The following is a 21717-nucleotide window of genomic DNA, read 5'->3' as shown; positions in this document are numbered from 1 at the left end:
GATAAGAACTGAAGGCTAATAGGTTGTTCCGCTCAGTGGTTCCACTGCAACATCAAGGCGGGAGCGCTGTTGTAAAAAAACAAAACAGGCTTTCTCTCTTGCCTTCGATACTCTTTGTCTGCTACATCCGGGTACCACCAGCAAGGCAACAACAGTTTAACGTTAACTTTAGCTGCAAGCCACGTGCAGTTCAACAACTGGCCAATCGATTTAAAAGCTGATGGGTTATTACTGGAAAGAGCGTTAACTCCAGCTTGTTAAAGTGAAACGTTTGCTCACTCACACTGGCGTTTTGAGCCCGGTGTCGGTGAAGTGGTTACGGCAGCAGTAGTGGGCTTAGCTAACGTAGCTAAGAGCTAACTAGCTATTTAATATACAGGTGTGTTTTTGCAGCGCTCTGTAATGCGTCATCGTCAGATTAGGTCCCGCCACCTACATCGACCAGCCAATCAGGTGTCCCGGACAGCATCTGTCCTGAATAACCACAGTGGAGGGGCGTGGCTCCAGAGACCCATATGAAGAGGGATGACAACTGAGATTCATCTGGGGCTGGAGACCAGGCTACTTTCTGAATAAAGTGCTGGTACTCTGCATCATTCTGCATGCCCTTGGAGGTTGCCCTCACCTTTCTGCCCACGTAGACCGGGATGCCGATGATCATGGCGGGGATGGCGATGCCGGCGATGAGGGCGATGCCCACGGGAGCGCCCACCAGCGTGCCCAGCTGCCACAGGATCTTCTTCTTCCTGCTCCACGGCTTCTTCCCCCAGAAGGTGCAGCCTGACGGACTGAGAGAGATTGACAGAGAGAAGGGAAGTAAGTAGGTACAACCAGGGCAGAGTAATAATTGATTTTTTTTGACACATAAGATGCCCCATCCAACATCAGTTCATGTGTTGATGATCAACACAACGCCCACCGGGCCAAATGCCAACTGTACGTCGGTGTCACCTCAGGTAGTGCAGGTCAGAGATCTCCTTCATGCAGAGCCAGCAGAACTCACAGCCGCAGACGGCGCAGGTCATGTGATTACAGCTGCCGTCGTTCATCTTGATGATGTAGGCGGCGCAGCGCGGACACGGCTTGATGTCATCACCTGGTGGAGGAGCCAGGAATACATTTGTTGCTATATATACTGTATATGAACATGTCTGTGCATAGTGTGAGAGCCTCTCTCTATGTACGGTTTGATTTGATTATCGATGGAGATGGTTATGTGTTTGCTATAATAGGTGTGTAAGCCAACAACCAAACAGCTCAGGTTGGCGTGTGTGAATGTTTTTTATACATTGTTTTGATTATTTAACAGGGTTATAAACAAAAGCAACGTAAATAAATAAATAAGAGCATAGAATAGGTTGCCAAGAGTTTAACACCTGTAGCTCGTTTTTTGAGGAAGACACTGCAATCAGTCTGACAGACAATCTTATCACAGAAGAAGGCTGGCTCTGATGATCGCGACTTTTCATTTCCCCTATTGGAGACCAGACGTAAGTTTAGAGTCCAAACTGCTGATGATTATTTAAGACAAGGGAAGCCACTACCCCGGCGGCCTCTCACCAGGCAAGACCGCGGCTTCGCTTCACCCCCACCTCCGGCCTAGCGGAGCCGACGTAGCACACAACTACAAAGGGCTTCCCGAGCAGCGGACCTTTTCTCTCTCAAAACAATTGAAAACCACCGTCATGTTAAAGCTGAGCAAGGAGATGGATTTTATTTCACCAGAGCCGAAGGCAGCAACACAAAAGACTGATGGAAATAACAGAAGAGAAGGTAAGCCCCACTAAACTGGTATCCAGCATTGACAGTAGATACAGTAAACACGATTCTGTCGTCTGCAGTGTTTTCACGTCACCGTATGGTACCGGGTCCACAGCGCTGGAACCTCAACAAAGCAGGGACCAAAACTAGCACGACTCAACCCCGACTCAACCCGGGCTGTCCACGTTTTTGATCGGTGGAATGAGACAAAAAAGTGAGACGAGCTGGGCGGGGCCGCGCTGATACCAGCGGTGGAAATGGGCCATTAGGTGTTCCAGTGCCGGGGGTAATGTTTTGTTATGTTTTGGTTGTACCTGTGTTACTTCCTGCCTTTGAGACACAAAATGGCTGCTGTGAAAAATGCGAATTTGCCCGCAACATGCTCTCCGTGCCTGGTGCATGTGTGTGTGTGTGTGTGTGTGTATGTTACCTGCGGCTCCACTTTCTTGGCTGTAGCTGAGGGAGGAGGACCTGAAGCTCCGGAGTCGCAGGCTGTGGGCGCGCTGCTGCCGCGCGGCGTCACACGTCTGGTTGGGGTGCCACAGCTGCTTGCAGTGGTAGCAGAACTCGGTTCCGCAGCCCTCGCGCCCGCACGTGATCTTTGGACAGCTGGCACAGCCGAAGGCAATGACCGCATACCTGTGGGGAAGAGGAGAGACGGAGGCTGTCACTGGGAGGAGAGCACAGACGTAGGACCAGAGCACAACACCAGGGGGCTGAAGGTCAAAAATGGTGGTTCTCTTATGATTGTATTGGGCTTGGGAGGAGAACAAAAGTCAAAGAGTGGATGACAGTAAGGAGGCGTTTCATGCAACATGAACACACATGCAGACAGAGTGCACGCCACAGAGTGCAACACCTGAACAATCCACAAGGCAGCGCTTGTTTACAAAACAGCTTTACCCGATGATTTAATTTCATCAATGAGGTGTAACACAACCAATCAACAACATCACCAAGTTCAATAGTTCAGTTCTGCATGACTACATGTCTCAATTTGTCTCTCTCATCAATCATTGCAAATGATCCATTTGATTGCCATTATGAAAATGACATGGAAGAGCGGAGAACAATTGCAGTAAATCTAATACACTAAGCCTAGGGTCACTAATGAACTCCTTCAAGCAGCCAGTTTGACCTGGCAATGAAACAGCCACACTAACAGCAGTCATTAAAGCCCGTGACCGTGACACACCAAGCCGATTGGTCGGGGTCGGCCATGTCTTTGCGTGTGTCGCTCTAGTATTTGCAGTGTGTCTCGCACCGCTGGCTCTAGTCTGCTCTGATGGCGGCGTGTCGGGGCCTTTAAGGTCCTTACACATCAAGAGCGATGCGAATATACGGCACGAAATTGCGATGCGAGTTTTGACCCACCTGTCAATCACAGCCACAGATGTGTACACGTCGGAAGCGAATTTCTGAAAAATCAACCGCGGTTCGAAAAAATAAACACCGCAATAACGCTGAGCGAAACTTCGCCGTTGGTATGCACGGTTGCGACTGATATAGGTTCGGAAAATATTATTGACGACGTGCGAATTAATCGCACGAAAAAAACGCTCCCGATGTGTAAGGGCCTTTACAGCACATGCTAGCACAATTACTGCCTCTAACAAACGCCTCTTCTATCTGTCAAATCAATGAAGCTGCTGAAAGACTGCAGACATGTCCCTGTGTGCTCCTCTGCTATGGAGAAGACATGTCCCTGTGTGCTCGTCTGCTATGGAGAAGACATGTCCCTGTGTGCTCCTCTGCTATGGATAAGACATGTCCCTGTGTGCTCCTCTGCTATGGAGAAGACATGTCCCTGTGTGCTCCTCTGCTATGGAGAAGACATGTCCCTGTGTGCTCCTCTGCTATGGAGAAGACATGTCCCTGTGTGCTCCTCTGCTATGGAGAAGACATGTCCCTGTGTGCTCCTCTGCTATGTGGAAGACATGTCCCTGTGTGCTCCTCTGCTATGGAGAAGACATGTCCCTGTGTGCTCCTCTGCTATGGAGAAGACATGTCCCTGTGTGCTCCTCTGCTATGGAGAAGACATGTCCCTGTGTGCTCCTCTGCTATGGAGAAGACATGTCCCTGTGTGCTCCTCTGCTATGGATAAGACATGTCCCTGTGTGCTCCTCTGCTATGGAGAAGACATGTCCCTGTGTGCTCCTCTGCTATGGAGAAGACATGTCCCCGTGTGCTCCTCTGCTATGGAGAAGACATGTCCCCGTGTGCTCCTCTGCTATGGAGAAGACATGTCCCCGTGTGCTCCTCTGCTATGGAGAAGACATGTCCCTGTGTGCTCCTCTGCTATGGATAAGACATGTCCCTGTGTGCTCCTCTGCTATGGAGAAGACATGTCCCTGTGTGCTCCTCTGCTATGGAGAAGACATGTCCCTGTGTGCTCCTCTGCTATGGAGAAGACATGTCCCTGTGTGCTCCTCTGCTATGGAGAAGACATGTCCCTGTGTGCTCCTCTGCTATGGAGAAGACATGTCCCTGTGTGCTCCTCTGCTATGGAGAAGACATGTCCCTGTGTGCTCCTCTGCTATGGATAAGACATGTCCCTGTGTGCTCCTCTGCTATGGAGAAGACATGTCCCCGTGTGCTCCTCTGCTATGGAGAAGACATGTCCCCGTGTGCTCCTCTGCTATGGAGAAGACATGTCCCCGTGTGCTCCTCTGCTATGGAGAAGACATGTCCCTGTGTGCTCCTCTGCTATGGAGAAGACATGTCCCTGTGTGCTCCTCTGCTATGGAGAAGACATGTCCCTGTGTGCTCCTCTGCTATGGAGAAGACATGTCCCTGTGTGCTCCTCTGCTATGGAGAAGACATGTCCCTGTGTGCTCCTCTGCTATGGAGAAGACATGTCCCTGTGTGCTCTTCTGCTATGGAGAAGACATGTCCCTGTGTGCTCCTCTGCTATGGAGAAGACATGTCCCTGTGTGCTCCTCTGCTATGGAGAAGACATGTCCCTGTGTGCTCCTCTGCTATGGAGAAGACATGTCCCTGTGTGCTCCTCTGCTATGGAGAAGACATGTCCCTGTGTGCTCTTCTGCTATGGAGAAGACATGTCCCTGTGTGCTCCTCTGCTATGGAGAAGACATGTCCCTGTGTGCTCCTCTGCTATGGAGAAGACATGTCCCTGTGTGCTCCTCTGCTATGGAGAAGACATGTCCCTGTGTGCTCCTCTGCTATGGAGAAGACATGTCCCTGTGTGCTCCTCTGCTATGGAGAAGGCACTTATTATGCAGATACTTGTGTACTTAATTATTATACACTCACAGCAGACCTGATATACAAAGAAGCTAAAAGGATTCTGGGTAAATTAATGCACTCCAACCTGAGTTCAACCCTGAGACTGTTGCAGCCATTCAGAGCCTATGACCACTCACTCCCCGCTCACGCCCAGTATGGGTGGCATGGAAACATTACGATCAAGCGATGAGACAAACCATCTGGCTGATGTGTGTACTGCACAATGTGTGACAACTCGCTAAGGCCGTGTGTCCATCTAGCGTCTTTTTCCGACCGTTAAACGCTGGGAGTGCGCTGGGGAGCGCTGATCTCAGCGCACAATATAACAAGGAAGCAGTCTGAAACTAACGTTAGTTCAGTGCGGTAGTAGCTTGATAGCTGACAGCTAACATTAGCAAACAACACACATACAGTGATTTAGCTCAACACTCACCAGAAATATCAAGTGTCTAGCCAATCTGCTCCCACAATTGAGCCTTTCTGTCTCTGTTGGGATGGTTTCTCCATATGATTAGTTGCCAGAAAAGGAGCACCCGACACCAGCGTCTTTCTGAAAAGTTAAATTATTTTCAGCTGGAAGCGCTGGGAGTCGGGCGCACAAAAACGCCGGAGCGCTCTGAAAATAGACGCTGGGCGCTGCGCACTTACTTTCTTTATACGTCCGTGTGCGCCCGCATACGCTCTCCCCCCCCATTGGAAACAACTGAAAATAGACGCCGGAGCTGATGAAAAGACGCTAGGTGGACACACAGGCCCTAATGGAACAAGCCCAGTGTGAAGGATCAACACGGAGAGTCTGCACTCTCTGCACACTGAGGCCTTCATTACATAAGCCAACGGGAGCTCTGATGTCAGATGAAGGTAACTAGTAGTAGGCCAACTCGTACAGGTGCATCTCTAGTGATATACCAGACAGTTCTGTAGCGTGTGTCTGTGTACTAGTCTAGACAGTCTCTCCACGAACACCTAGGTGAGACAAGCTGATGACAACTGGTGTAAAGGTCAGAGTGCGAGGGGGAGAACTGGTTCTGTTATGAACTGGAGGAGGCTACTTTTTTGCTATTAGCAGTTAGCACTGTCCTGTGCTAATGTAATGTATAATCATAATACTGCTGTAAGAATCGGTGTAGAGATTCTAAGTCGTTTCTTACCCGCAGTCCGGGGCAGGACACCAGCGGCAGTCGGGGTCGGCCACCAGCCACCTCCTCAGCATGAACTCCTCGTACTTCTCCATGAGCGCCCGCTCGCCCAGGATCACGCGGATGTCGTGCGGGTTGAAGCGCTCCGAGCACTCCGGGCAGCTGATGTTGACGCGCGACTCGGAGATCTCGATGCGCAGGTACTGGCGCAGGCAGTCCGCGCACGAGCGGTGGTGGCAGGTCATGATGTCCGGAAAGCAGTCGCGGGTGTGGCGCAGCAGGCACAGCGGGCACTCCAGCAGGTCGGACGGAGACCCGGACGCCGCCGATGCCGACGTCGACGCCACGCCCGGCGGCACCGAGTGGGCGGAGGTCTTGTCGTGATGAGACGTCGTCTCGGATTGGACGCTTTCGGTGCTGGCCACGCCTTCCGCCGCCCCGCCTGCGGCCTGGAGGGGGCGGGACTTGCGCTTGGGGTCGCGGTCGGGCCGCCGGCGTCGCCCAAAGAGCGAGTGGAGGGAGAGGCGCCGCTTCTTGGGCGTCTTCCTGACCGAAGGGAGGCTGACGGAGGAGGCGGCCGAGTGCAGGTCTCCTCGCTCTGAGCCCAAGCTGCCATGATGCTGCTGCTGCTGCTGCAGGCTGATCATCACGCCCAGGAGAGGAGAGGCACCACTGGTGCTAGGAGCAGCAACAGGTGCTCAGTCACCACATGAGGAGAGGAGACAGGGGAGGGAGATGGGGAGAGGCGGGCTGGGGTTGAGGGGACAGGATGGTCAGAGGGAAGGGGAGGGGGGTTCTAGATGGTCGTTAGCTAGGACATGGTGGCTGGAAGCTGATTGAGGAGGTCTGGGGGTTCGTGGTGTGGGTCTGTCCCTCGTCCAAATCACAGTGAGAGGAGTGGGATCTGTCGATAGGCTGGCTGGGTCAGAAGTGAGACATCGGCCTGAGAGAGAGAGAGAGAGAGAGAGAGAGAGAGAGAGAAAAACAGAGGAGAAAAAGATCAGATACTGAACCCAAGCTCAGAGTGTGAGGGGGGCATCTCATATTCAGCTGCAGAATCTGAATCAGTTGGAAATGTAGGTGTCCATCAGCCTGCATGAAAGCTAATTAACTGGAGATATGCCATGGTATAAAAAGAAATATAACAAAGTAAAATAAAGTAATAGCCCATAAATCATAGCTTTACCACAGTTTCCTCTCAATGTGAACATTTTGGCTGATACAGATAACCGATATTAACATTGCTGTTATTTTGCTCATTGGACCGATGCCGATCTGTTAAAAAATGACTAACATTGCCCAATACCGATATATCATGCATCCCTCATATTCTCAAATTAAAGGTAAAAAAATAATAATTAAAAGGTGATGTTGATGCTGGACAGAATACAGAAGAGGCTGTGTGTGTGTGTGTGTGTGTGTGTGTGTGTGTGTGTGTGTGTGTGTGTGTGTGTGTGTGTGTGTGTGTGTGTGTGTGCATGTGCGTGTGCATGTGCATGTGATGTGTGTATGTAGGGGAGAGGGGTAGTATGAAATTTGGTAACCTCTCACCTGTCACCAGAATCAATGCTGATTCTCAAAAGGCTGTCCAATAAAGAGAATCTGATTACACCGTGGTAGAGCTGTGTCCGTCTTTGTGTGTGTGTGTGTGTGGGTGTGTGTGTGTGTGTGCGTGTGTGTGTGTGCGTGTGTGTGTGTGTGTGTGCGTGTGTGCGTGTGTGTGTGTGTGTGTGCGTGTGCGTGTGTGTGTGTGTGTGTGTGTGTGCGTGCCTGTGTCCAGAGTGAAGAGTCACTGTGTTTATTTGTGTCCTCCAATTCGTCCAACTCATCTGTCATTTGGAAGAGAAAGGAACACGACACTGAGGACAAAAGACTGACACTGACAACTGGAGCTGCGGGTATCCAAACCTCTGCTTAGACTAGAACATCAATTTGACTGTGCGACACACACAGATTAAGATTATATCGTCTGTTTAGGCCATTTATTCCATTTAGGCATATTTAATCCCCTCCAGCTAGGCCACGCCTTCCCTCGTGGAGAGGCCTAACTGATACAGCTAGGCCACACCTTCCCTCATGGAGACACCTAACTGATACAGCTAGGCCACGTCTTCCCTCATGGAGACACCTAACTGATACAGCTAGGCCACGCCTTCCCTCATGGAGACACCTAACTGATACAGCTAGGCCACACCTTCCCTCATGGAGACACCTAACTGATACAGCTAGGCCACACCTTCCCTCATGGAGACGCCTAACTGATACAGCTAGGCCACGTCTTCCCTCATGGAGACACCTAACTGATACAGCTAGGCCACGCCTCCCCTCATGGAGACACCTAACTGATACAGCTAGGCCACACCTTCCCTCATGGAGACACCTAACTGATACAGCTAGGCCACACCTTCCCTCATGGAGACGCCTAACTGATACAGCTAGGCCACGTCTTCCCTCATGGAGACACCTAACTGATACAGCTAGGCCACGCCTCCCCTCATGGAGACACCTAACTGATACAGCTAAGCCACACCTTCCCTCATGGAGACACCTAACTGATACAGCTAGGCCACACCTTCCCTCATGGAGACACCTAACTGATACAGCTAGGCCACACCTTCCCTCATGGAGACACCTAACTGATACAGCTAGGCCACACCTTCACTCATGGAGACATCTAACTGATACAGCTAAGCCACACCTTCCCTCATGGAGACACCTAACTGATACAGCTAGGCCACGCCTTCCCTCATGGAGACACCTAACTGATACAGCTAGGCCACACCTTCCCTCATGGAGACACCTAACTGATACAGCTAGGCCACGCCTTCCCTCATGGAGACATCTAACTGATACAGCTAAGCCACACCTTCCCTCATGGAGACACCTAACTGATACAGCTAGGCCACGCCTTCCCTCATGGAGACACCTAACTGATACAGCTAGGCCACACCTTCCCTCATGGAGACACCTAACTGATACAGCTAGGCCACGCCTTCCCTCATGGAGACACCTAACTGATACAGCTAGGCCACACCTTCCCTCATGGAGACACCTAACTGATACAGCTAGGCCACGCCTTCCCTCATGGACACACCTAACTGATACAGCTAGGCCACACCTTCCCTCATGGAGACACCTAACTGATACAGCTAGGCCACGCCTTCCCTCATGGAGACACCTAACTGATACAGCTAGGCCACACCTTCCCTCATGGAGACGTCTAACTGATACAGCTAGGCCACGCCTTCCCTCATGGAGACACCTAACTGATACAGCTAGGCCACGCCTTCCCTCATGGACACACCTAACTGATACAGCTAGGCCACACCTTCCCTCATGGAGACACCTAACTGATACAGCTAGGCCACGCCTTCCCTCATGGAGACACCTAACTGATACAGCTAGGCCACACCTTCCCTCATGGAGACGTCTAACTGATACAGCTAGGCCACGCCTTCCCTCATGGAGACACCTAACTGATACAGCTAGGCCACACCTTCACTCGTGGAGAGGCCTAACTGATACAGCTAGGCCACACCTTCACTCGTGGAGTTACCTAACTAATCCTCAAAACATGGTAGTGATGTATTTATCTTCTTTTAAAATCCTCAAACATGACACCAATAAGTATATGGATGGAAACTTCCCCCTTCTTCCACATGCTACAGCCATCTTGTGCGTGCATGTATGTGTGTGTGTGTGTGTGTGTGTGTGTGTGTTAGGGACTGAATTTAGTCAGATTATTATAGGGTTGTTTGTAGGGGTGCACCGATCACGTTTTTTGCCACCGATCACCGATTGCCGATCACCTATGAGAAATATCTGCCCAACCGATCATCGACCGATCACCGATTACCGATTACCGATCACCGATATATATATATATACGTCCTGGGGTGTCCGTAAAAACACGAGGCAGGAGACAGATGGGAGTTCAACCGTTTAGTTGTCAGTTCTCTTCAGTACAGTACAGCAGTATAGGCTCTTTACAGCATTATGACAGGAATAGTAGGATTGTGTGTGGTCTGGAAAAAGGAGGCAATAAAATATACAAACAGGTCAGTAACCAAGCTTGCTGTTATATAGGCCAATTATAGTGATAATTAACAACTAATAATATATAAATGATAATTAGGTAAACTGTAAGTCAGTTACTCTTAAACACCAGTCTTGAACCATGACTAAAGCCAAAGAGCTCCCACTCATAGAACCGGGGTTATGCACAATAACCGTCATACATTGGGATCCGCATCGAACGAACATCAAAACGACCCGCCCATCGAGGCCGAGTTACAGTGTTATAATTAGCAGCACTATGAGTGCGATCTACATAATGGTGACAGGGTTACATGACGGGAGAAACAACAGAATCACAAGCTACACACGAGCTAAACTCCATCTGAGTAGTGGCATTAATTAGCGCAACAGACAATCAAACCGCAAGTGCACGCCTAAACAAACGTTATTGCAATGATTGCAGGTAGATCGATCTAAAACCAAAAGGGAATGCAATACAGGAATATTAACATAATAATGACTTACTGGTTGGTCATATACGCACACATGGAAGAAGGGGATTAGAACTGATGTTCAACTGATGTCCAAAGAAAGGAAGAAAGTCCGTCTGAACGGAGCGCACATCCACATACTCAGCCGCACACTTTCGCTTCCTTCAAAGTGCCCGCGGGAACATCAATGCTTGCGTGGAAATTGTCTGTGTGTGCGCATGCACTACCCCGACTACTACAGTAGCACCGTGTCAATCTGGGACTTTAATACACACGGACTTAACAGCATGCAAATGCCTCGGTAGGCGGGAGGACTGGAGGTAACTTCTCTCTGCTGAGGCTGCTCTAATCACCAGCTGATTTGTGTGATTCAAAGACGCAAGGGGTGTGTTGACAGTCTGGTGCGGTGTGTGCATGGAGGTGAGTACACTGACGAAAGCAAAGCGTGTGCTTTGCAACACAATGATATAAACGTTAGAGCACAATATGAAAGTTAAACGATAGACATTGAAGACATGAAAATGGGCTGCCTCATGTTTCTCACGTGCAGCATGATCGGATATGCGATCGGCAACATTAAAGGAATATCGGAAACAGCAGATCACATATTTGAGGTCCAAATCGGCCGATACAGATTGCGTGTCGATCGATCGGTGCACCCCTAGTTGTTTGGACATGTACACAACGTACTCCCGGCAGAATACAACACTTTTTCGACATAATTATGTTCAATGTGTTGATTAGTACAGTATGCCCCGCCCACTTTTGATTCCCACAGCAGAGGATATCACAGGGAAAACATGGCTGCACTTTGAATAGCATGTGAGAAATGCTGACAAGGAGAAATATCCTATGAGAGGGGCGGGCCATACACGGCCTACACCCAGTAGCAGGAGTGTGTGAAATTGCATCGATGCAATGGGAATACTTCTTGGAGCATATAACATTTCGCCATACAATTTCAGTTTATGTGAACCACCGTCATAGACGGATTAAGGGCAATAGCCACACCATAGTGTACAGAATGACCTTGGCATCACATCACACTACTGCACAAAGGAATACTTTATACAGAGAAAGGATTTTAGAGGCATATATTTCCATTAAGAAAAATAAGGGCAGAGCTCTGTGTCTCCATAACAGCCCCAGTATTCATTCACAATGATGAGGAATGCATTTACAGTAGTTAGGGCTTAACTAACTAACCTAACCTGTTGGGCTCAAAGTCGGTTGGAAACCGGATTTACAACGAAAAAGTAATCTGATGCAAACAGGATTGGCATGGCAACACTGTTGCTACGAGAGTCAAATTCAAAGATTCAAAGTCATGTCGGGCGACGGTCGACCGTGAGCTAAAGATAAAATGAGACCTAATTGTCTCTCATCAACACGTTGTAAAGCATAATGTTGTTTAATTGGTGGTTTTGAAAGTTTAAGAGTGACATTTCCAAACCAGACCCTGCATAAAACATGTGCAAAGAAGGGTGTGTATTTAAAATGCAGAGAGAGAAAAAGAAATCAGACAAAAAGATTGCATACTTCATTCATTCTCATGATCTCGGAGTCTTGATTCGTAGACAATGAACAACAAGTCTCTCCGACAGCTGCAAATAAGAACGCCAAAGACTCCCTTCTACTACGCCTTGTAGGGGTGGGAATCACCAGATGCCCACGATACGATACTGAAACGATACTTGAGTCACGATACGATAGTATTGCGATACTGCGATATTTTCGATATTGCGATATATCGATATTGCGATATATTGAATATTGCGATATTTCGATATATTGCGATTTATTACATTTTCAACTGCAAATGATGTCCCCAAAGGAAAACTTTGTCATCATCTGATTTATATAAGAACAATTTTTCAGTCTGTACATCTGACTTCAACCATTTTATTGCAGCAACATTGTCAAGTAGACATACCAACAACTTTCATAAAGTCATGTCATAGTTGCATGCACCTGACAAACTGAACTGTTTGTTACAGTCTACTTACAGTCCACCTTAACTGGATGTGTGTGTGGACTACTGTACTTATGTAGTTTTTGCAACTTCACTTCACTTACACAAAACATCTTGTGCAGCCCATTCAGTAACTGGGGAATTTGTAAATTACTGTTATGACAAAACTGTTACTGTTAAAACAAAATGAAAATATGCTACCGTTTGTTTACTGCTGGCCTTGGAACTAAAGTTTATAGTAGCCCGGTGGCCTGGCATGGCCTGCAAAAAAAAAAAAATTTTTTTTTTTTTTTTTTGCAATATCGATACTTGGCGTCCAAATATCGATACAATATCGTTAGGCAAAATATCGCGATACTGTGGTGTATCGATTTTTTCCCCCACCCCTAACGCCTTGTGAGAAATGTCCAAAATAACAGGAATAACATATATATTCTGTTTTAGGCACAACTTCATTCAGGATTGCATAACTGCAATTTACATAACAAGATAGGTAATAATGATGTGGGGCAAATCACAAGGGGACGCGGGAGAAAGTGCCAGGAAGTGGACCGATTTACAAGAAACAAAAAAAGCAACGATTGTTTTTAGTAAGCAATGACGTCAACTTGGTCCTGTGCAACGTCCCGTGCCCAGTTCAAATAAGCACTGCTCGGCCTGTCTAGCGTTGACTCCGTCATGCTTCCCAACACAAGGAGAGGGCCTTCAACGACGAGGACAAGCTATCATCACACAACTAATTCTTTCTGCATTGACAGTGGCAACACTGAGGTTTCTGTACCCACAACAAATCTAGCGCCGAGCCTAGAGGACTATGACTCAGTGGATCACTCTGGGACAATGTCGCCACTGACTGGGTAAAAGCTTCTTTTGGGCAGTGTAGGAGTTTAGCCAGCGGCATGGGCAAAACTGCCCCAAGAAATCCCAGAATGCCCCTAAAATACATGATCCAGGGGCAAAAATTGCTCCCAAGATTTCAATAACTTGATTTTCATTCAATTCATTTAATTTCCATTTCCATCTCTAACACACATCGACACCTGCAAGCTGGTTGCCAAAGGAAAATGAAGAAGAAGAAGAAGAACACACTCACACAAACAGCGCTGTTGTTCACACTACGCTTTAGCAATATTTAGTACAATTTTGTAAATGCCCCCAGTTTTTAGACAGTGGGGCCAAAAATGGCACCCAAAATATTTTTTAAATTTCCTACACTGTTGGTGAGCTAAATCTGGTCCTCTGATATAGCACTGTCGTCATTATGGTACGATCACAATGAGACAGACTGAGCCGATTGATTGGAGAGATGACACAGCAGCAACCTGTAAAACCTGTACTGAAAAATGCAGCAACAGCCTTTCATAAAAAAAAAAGACTTCCATTTACCTGCTGGCAACAATTCTCAATAGTTCATCAGTTACAGGTACATTCAGCGATGTTTTTGTGTTAAAATAAGTGTTAAATGGCTCTATACTCTGACAGCAATCAAACTATCCAATCAGAGAAAAGTTGGCATTTTCTGGGAAACGGCAATGGATCGCGATGCTTATAACGGGCTGTATGTATTTTTCCACCCCGAATCCAACGCCGCCATCGCTGAGTCTCTACGACTTACGGGTTGCGGAGATACGTCCGCCCTGCATGCAGGACTACAGGAGAGAGATAGAGGACAGCGGGGGGGGTTGGGGATTTCAAGTCACTGACCAAACGCTCTATTTCAGTGATTGCTGTCAGAGTATAGAGCCATTTAACACATTTATCTTAACACAAAAAACATCGCTGAATGTACCTTTAACATCGTATAAACGGCATCTTTAAAACAAATTGTGTCAAGAACAATTTGATCTTTGCATCAATTGGCAGAGAATGCTGTCACGTGCCATTTCAGCCCACACAGATTATTTGCAGTCCAGATCTCGGGTGTGTCATCATCACTGAACCGTACCATTGGCCTATCAAATACAGAGCATGCTCTTCTGTTGATTAGACTTAGTGACCAGTGAATGAAGATAATCTGGCTAATGGTAAGTCCCTTACCTCTTAATTCCATACAGGGAAACTCTTGTGGCTTGAAGCATCTGACCAGAAGAACACGGCTTGATGATATATACGAGGCTGGCTAACTGAGTCATATGAGCAAGAGGAAAGTTTAACAGGACCGAGGAGGAGCAATTTCAAACCGCGGGGCAATGTGAAATTACAATCCCCCGGCTGTAATTAAACAGGAGAAGCCTGCCACTGCGCTGCAGCTTGGCACACTAGTGAGAGTGAGTGGGACTTTCCATGTGATCGTGGTCAGAGTGTGTGTGTGTTTGGTGTGTGTGCCCGCATGCAAGTGTTTTAAGTGGAACTAACCCTAACCCAAAACACTTTTTTCTGCTTTTAACCTATGGCTTTTGGGGTGGTGTTGTGTGAAGGGTTCTGGTCAAAATCTCCACATTTGAGACCACCAAACTGTTAACAATTGTACAAACTCAACATTTTCAGCAGCAAAAGTGCCCTCTATGGGTTCAAACCTGCCTTTTTTTTTGCCCTCCAAAATGCCCAAAATGTGGTTGTCTGTTATGTCGACTCCACCCCTTTCCCACTCATGTGGGGGGGGGAAAGAATAATCACGTGATCATTAGCTAACGCCACGCCAGAGCCATCATAGAAGAGTTGCAACATCTCCATTCACTCCAATGGACCCGTTCTTAGCGACCAGCGCTGTCTGTTTGTGATGTGCTTTTGAAAGGGCCAGACGTTTAAAGAATCAAATTGTATATTATCAACTATATTTTATTCATTAAAAATGTAGCGCAAGCTCCCTGGGATAACGCAAGGCATTATGGGTAATTGCTACTGTGGCTAATGCTAGCGGCTAACGTTAGTTATGTTAGATGGCAGTAAAACACCACTAATGACCAAATTGATCTCACTTTTAACCATTTAGAGTAACGCCGTTTCCATACGGACCACCAGCGTTGGTTAGTTGTTTATAACAAAATGTTTATAACGTGGCTATATTATAACGTACTCTGTCTCTGATACACTCTGATATAAAGTTTTTTCTCTATGCGGAGGAAAAGTGTCATGGCGCCGTTTCCAGTTTATAATTAATTAATATGTTAATAATGAACACAGCCAAAGAGTATAGTGAGACAAGAGGAGACGTTCTTCTGCGTCTTTCCTTGTTTTTTTTAATCAAGCAGAATGCCGTTTTGCCAGAAATCTGGGGGGAGGGGTGTTAGTTCCCCTTTAAGTTCTACGGCCCAAGGCCATTCACATGCGCGACCAGGGTTCACACGTTAGGATGGCGGCCCAGCTCCTGAGGAGTAATCCACATTGTATTATATGCTGCAGACCAGCGGTTCTCAACCTGTGGCTCAGGACCCTGCGAGAGGTTTTGTGGGGTCACTCACTCAGATAATGTATGCATGCAATGCATTAAGAAAGAAAAACAGTGGTGTGGTACTGCGACCTACAGTGGACTGGACTGCTGCCAGACTCAAAACTAAATGTATTCAAGTTCCCATTGCCTGCGATTTTGAAGAGAGACAATTATGCACATAACCAAACTCTAGTGGAACATGCACTGTTATAGGGTGTGATTGGTGCAAAGGCAGAGCTGTAGTCATTGTCAAACCTCATTCCATAATTGCTATATGCAATTTAATTGCTATATGCAGTTTAATTGCTATATGCAATTTAATTGCTATATGCAATTTCAGTCAATTTGAATAGCTCAACTCAGAACATGCCCTTCTTCCCCCAAGCAACATCCTTCCCGGAATACTTTGAATGAGGCAAGGTTCCCGGACAGTCCTGGACAGAATCATACAACCATAAAAGAAAGTCTTCTCAGATTTGGCCTCCTCCCAACAACACAGGGAACAACTTGTAGTTCAATGGTTGCTTCTACAAAGTGTTCCATCATGTGTAGGCTCATTTCCGGTGACATTCCAGCCAGAGGACAGACTTCCTGATCATGACAATGCATTCAGTTACTACGGCGTTGGACCGTGGAGCAGCCCACAGGCTGCTGGACACCACGTTCTCTAGACAAACTGGCTTGTTCTTTGGGCAGTTTCAACTCTTTTGCTTGGCTGAAGCATTGACAGACGGGAATAGATGCTCTTTTGTAACTGTCTACAGCTTCAGACATTCCTCTGAAACAACACCTGAAGCAAAATAAAACATTTTGTTGGCATTATTTTAGCCTGCCCAGGACTCATCGGGTTTAGGGCCACTTTTCTGTCAGCTGGACACCAAAATAACCCTCTCGCTTAATTAATCTCTATTTAGGTAATGCCTTCTTAGTCAAATGCCCAATTCCAATTCGTCCCCTTACTGACTCATCCCCTTACTGACTCACCCCCTTACTGACTCACCCCCTCAGAGGCGCGTTCACGTGAAGGGAGCGAGGGCTTAGGGATGTCCCACGCTGAAATCGCAAAGTGAATGACGGCTCGGAGTGAGCCCTTTCTGCCCCCTTACCCTAAGGGTGCAGCTGTGGCCACTTAGGAAAGGGAATTGCCCACAATGCATAGCGTTGTGTGACGTATAAAACGGGGAAGGCTGCAAATATGTGTCAAAAAAATAAAAGAACACACGCGCGAAACAAACGCGGTGTTTGCGAGTGCGCTGGAATGCCTTAATTGACAATGAAACATTACATTAATAAAGATTTCAGATTAGACAAAAATATTATATCAGAGGAATGCAAGTAGTTATTTTACACAATCCTAGAATAATCATGGATCATTTCTATTACAATTGCAATCCACAACTTTTTTTGTTGTCCACTCTGTAGAGCCAGAGCCTGGATGAGAACAGACTCATCAGGGAGTCTATCCCTCAAACGCCTTAGGCGTCTTGACAATAAACAATATATAGCGAGCCCCAAACCTGCCAGAGTCAACATCAGTGCAAAGGGCTCTGCTGTCCCAATCCTCCTATTTATCCAATGTGGATCCCTTCCACACTTGATGACTCAACCACTTTCAGATGGCGGCCATTAGAGGGAGTGAGGGTGCAGGACTTGAGTCTTTAGGGGGCGGATTGGAATTGGGCCTGTGTCTTCCGACCGTAGTCTGGATGGCGCATGTCAAGTTAGCAAAGATAAACACCACCACTTCCTGGTATAACTTTCAAAATACTCGTACGCCCCGGAGAATACTATTCATGTAGGATGTAGAGTCGTCTCCATGCGAGCAGGCGAGCAGAGAGAGAGGGGAGCAGACAGAGGTGCAACCAGCAAGACAGTGAAGCTCGCGCTGTGTCACCACGGAGGATTTCCCCTCTCTCATAAACAGCGCTGTGCTGGAGACTCTTCCATGTCCCAAAAGTGAACTGGAAGAAGCGGCCAAAACAGAGGGACTGAATGGGAAACTATCCATCAATCAGCTAAATATATATAGAGTCATTTCCATGTTGCCAGACACTATTGACAGTTTGAGCCTCCCAGCCGGCAAAGCGTGCAGTTTTATTAGCGAACCTGTATTGACGATGCGGTGCGCAATTGCCCCATTTGCCCGACTGGGTTACACTGTGTAGTTGTTTGAGCACATCGCTCCAGCTGTAAACAAGGCTATCTCGGTAAGTACTCGACCAATTTGAAAAAAATGTGTCACGATGAGTTTATTAGACACATACAGTGTGGAAAATAGGGTCCAGGTTGGAAAAAAAAAACACGAAATTATCCTTTAACAGTTAATTACTTTACATGATGGAATATACTGAGAGAAAAAGCATCGCACCCCACACAGCCGAGGCACATAGACTGCGTCAAGTGAGCCATAACGTAAGGCCGTCCGCTTTAGCTCTTTCAAAATAAAACCCTCGTTCTAACGTTAACATTTTGAGTAATGCTTTACAGCCACAGTTTAACCATTATGGAACATCAAAACGAGTATTTTGATACGTTTGCTGCTTTGTTTGTTGAAACACCTTTTTCTCTTCCACCGTGCATCAGTGAGGCTATTTGCTTGTTTAAATGACATTCGTTTGACATTTTTACCCGGAAGTTTCCATTTTGTGTTGGCTGGCCTGACACTGTGCCTGGGAAGTGAGCCGCAGCCGTGGAGAGAAACGCGGGTTGAGAGAGTGCGATCTAAAAGTTTAAAAGGCGATGCTGCTGCTGCTGCTGCTGCTACCCCCTGCTGCTTTCCTGGGTAACAAAAACACATGTAATAATAGACAGTGGGACTTTTGATGTATAAAAGGTATTAACTAGTACAGACTGACTCAGACTAGAGGATTTTTTTGGCCTGATTTAGATTTTCCATCCCACACAGATTTTCCAAATTAAGGGGAAATCTCCAAGTAGTGACATATGATGGATCATATGTAATCAGTGCTGCGGCTCTCATAGAGTGCGGGACAAAGACTTCATCCGAACACCCCCCCTCTCTCTCTCTCTTCTCTGATTGCAACACAGTTGGCAAAGCCATTCGTCTGCAAACACAGAGGCGGGGGTATCAAACTCAACCTTCCACAAAGCCCTTGAACCTCAACTCAACGGGTTTCCTGAGCTTGGAGTTGAACTGCCAGACAGCTAATAGCCAGGCTAAGACAGCTATGGTCTGACACACAGGATGAAAATGACAAGTCCTGCGTGTGTCAAGGTATGTGAAAACAAACAGGAGTAGGCTGGGCCCTTACATCACAGGTTCAAGCTCCTTCACAGGCAAAATGACAGCTGCAAACATTCTGAAATATGTCAAGTGAAAAGGATGGGCTTCTCACAAAACATGTGTGTCTTGTGTTATTTCAACCTAAAGGGACATGTTAAAAATAACTTGCGTGTTAAAGATGTGCTAATAGAAACACGTTTAGATAGATAGATAGATAGATAGATAGATAGATAGATAGATAGAGATAGATAGAAGAATATATCGTTTGAACTAACAGTAACAATGAACATGACCCCAACCAGCTTTCAAGTCTAGCTATTCTGTGTCAGTGTGTACTTATTTGCCTAGGGAGTGTTCAATGCTAGTGAGCGATCACTGGATAAAGAAATCTGTCAAGATGAATCATGCGACATCAACAAAAGCCTAGATAGATAGATAGATAGATAGATAGATAGATAGATAGATAGATAGATAGGTCCCACATTAACCCGTATTCAACAACACCAGGTGCTTCTCCCTCGTTAAAATAGCACTGACTACTTTTTAATCATCTAGAGCAGAGAGTGGATTCAGCAAGTCTGAGATAGGTCAGGTTAAACAGTAACAGGTCATTAGATAGGAGATAGATGAGATAGCAGAGATCACTGAGAGCTCCAATGAGGAAGGTTTTAGTTAATTTAGCAAGCATGTTATAAAGGTGAAGCCATAAATAAGGACTGTGGTCAGCAGGCATAAGCTATTCAGCAAAATATTGACTGTGCCATACCGGATAATGTTGACAGAAACCTTGTACAGATCCATTTCCATTCATTACAAATTATTACAATTAGAGAATCGTGCTTACCGGTATTGTAACACAACAATAAATTACACTTTCACAGTACACTTTCAGGTAGTTGGACTCAAAGTAAAGTACATTTGTTTTAAGCAATCCTCGCTATCAAAATGTCTACTGAATAACTGAATAAAACCTGTATGTAAGGTAAGAAATGAGGCACCTCTGATTAGTCTCACACAATGCACGTCAAGTTAAAAGGGAAGAATTCACTTTTCAATGCATAACATAACAAATGTTAAGGAAATAAACTCAAATGTTGACTTTGTCAAGCAACACCTACTGGGAGTCATAGAAACGGTATCACCTCTACACTTCAACAATCAGCTTGGTAATGGTTGTTTGATTTGGCTTAAACAGCTGTTAACAACGTTTGCTTGGAAATGTGTTGTGTGCAAACAAAGTCCCCCACCCCCACCCAACCCCAGAGGTCTGTTAGGGTTCAGGGCTGCTAGTTAAGTTAGCGATCTATAGAAGATTAAAACGGAAAGATAATCGCAAAGTCATAACGCTCAGGACAAAATGTGTGTTTACACTCCCCAGCTGGCTCGTGAACGGGACAACAACAATAATAGCCTGCTGCTACATTCTGCTACCTAACGTTAGCTTACTTGGACTGATTTGGCTAGCAGAGGCTAACGCATAACTTAATCGCCCAGAGTTGCTGTTCAGTAACATTAGCTGAGCTGTGGTTTGTTTACTTGCCAAACAGCTAAAAGACAATGGTGTACCTAGCCAGCAGGAACATAACGCTAACTTTAACGTCATCTGACAACATAAAGGCATTCTGCTGATCCAGTATTGATAAGGAAATTTCACAACAAGCTAATGTTACTTAGCTAACAAAGCTGAACGACTAGCTCCACGATAGCAGCGTCGAAGAAGAGGAAGTTGGTGTATTTGATATAAAGCTAGTTCTAGCTGTAAGCTAATTTCCTAATTCTTATACACAGTGTACACACAAACACACTCACCGTTGATTTCCCCTGATCACGTCTTTATGAAGCCACGTTATGTCCTGTTCTCTCCATTTATCAGCCCGTAAAGTCAAGGTGCCTCAGCTGGACATTTGTTGCTGAAAACTTCGTTAAGCAGTGAAATTCCCCGAGTCCCTAACTATTGTCAAGTCATGGAATGATACAGAGACACACACATACCTCCGGGTTGCAATTATCCTTTTTCAAAATAAAATACCCCCCCCCAGGCCTATAAGAACACAATAGATTGTAAAAACCATAAAAAACTAGACTGGAAAACAAAACTCCAGACCAGACAATTTCACAATACTGCTGACCCATCTTTGGTAGGCACTTAGGAATTAACCCTGATCTCAAACAACTGTCTTCTTCTTTTTCTTCTTGATTTGAGTGGAGGTTAACAAGTACAACCATCTTTGCAGAACATACTGACACATAACTGGAGTGGTGGACTAGACACTAGAATAGAATGACCTAAATCATGTAAATCAAATGTTTTTAAATTAATTTATTTTATACATGTGTGTAAACATGTACATGTAGTGTACACAATTGAAAATAATGCTGCACTGTCTGTCTTTCCCATGGCAAATAATATCATTATTCAGGAGGACCCCGGCCCCCCCCCCCATGTCTTATTCCGCTTATGATGCTCAAAACATCAA

General features: G+C 46.4%; 1 protein-coding gene across 1 annotated transcript in view; it reads right to left on the bottom strand.

The window, feature by feature from the left end:
* The window catches only part of LOC310785554 (E3 ubiquitin-protein ligase RNF19A-like), a 30422-nt gene extending 9260 nt beyond the window's left edge, over nucleotides 1-21162 (bottom strand). Inside the window, exons 1-5 of the mRNA XM_083646672.1 lie at nucleotides 21050-21162; nucleotides 6159-7089; nucleotides 2192-2400; nucleotides 952-1096; nucleotides 626-788 (exon numbers count right to left, since the gene is read on the bottom strand). Coding sequence (XP_083502798.1) covers nucleotides 626-788; nucleotides 952-1096; nucleotides 2192-2400; nucleotides 6159-6793 — 1152 coding nt within the window. The 5' untranslated portion in view covers nucleotides 6794-7089; nucleotides 21050-21162. The remainder of the gene's footprint in view (nucleotides 1-625; nucleotides 789-951; nucleotides 1097-2191; nucleotides 2401-6158; nucleotides 7090-21049) is intronic.
* Between the last annotated feature and the right edge of the window lie 555 nt (nucleotides 21163-21717).

This window comes from Poromitra crassiceps (genome assembly GCF_964638095.1).
Source record: "Poromitra crassiceps genome assembly, chromosome: 11".
Taxonomy (NCBI): Eukaryota; Metazoa; Chordata; class Actinopteri; order Beryciformes; family Melamphaidae; genus Poromitra; species Poromitra crassiceps.
This window is presented reverse-complemented; position numbering and strand designations above follow the sequence as displayed.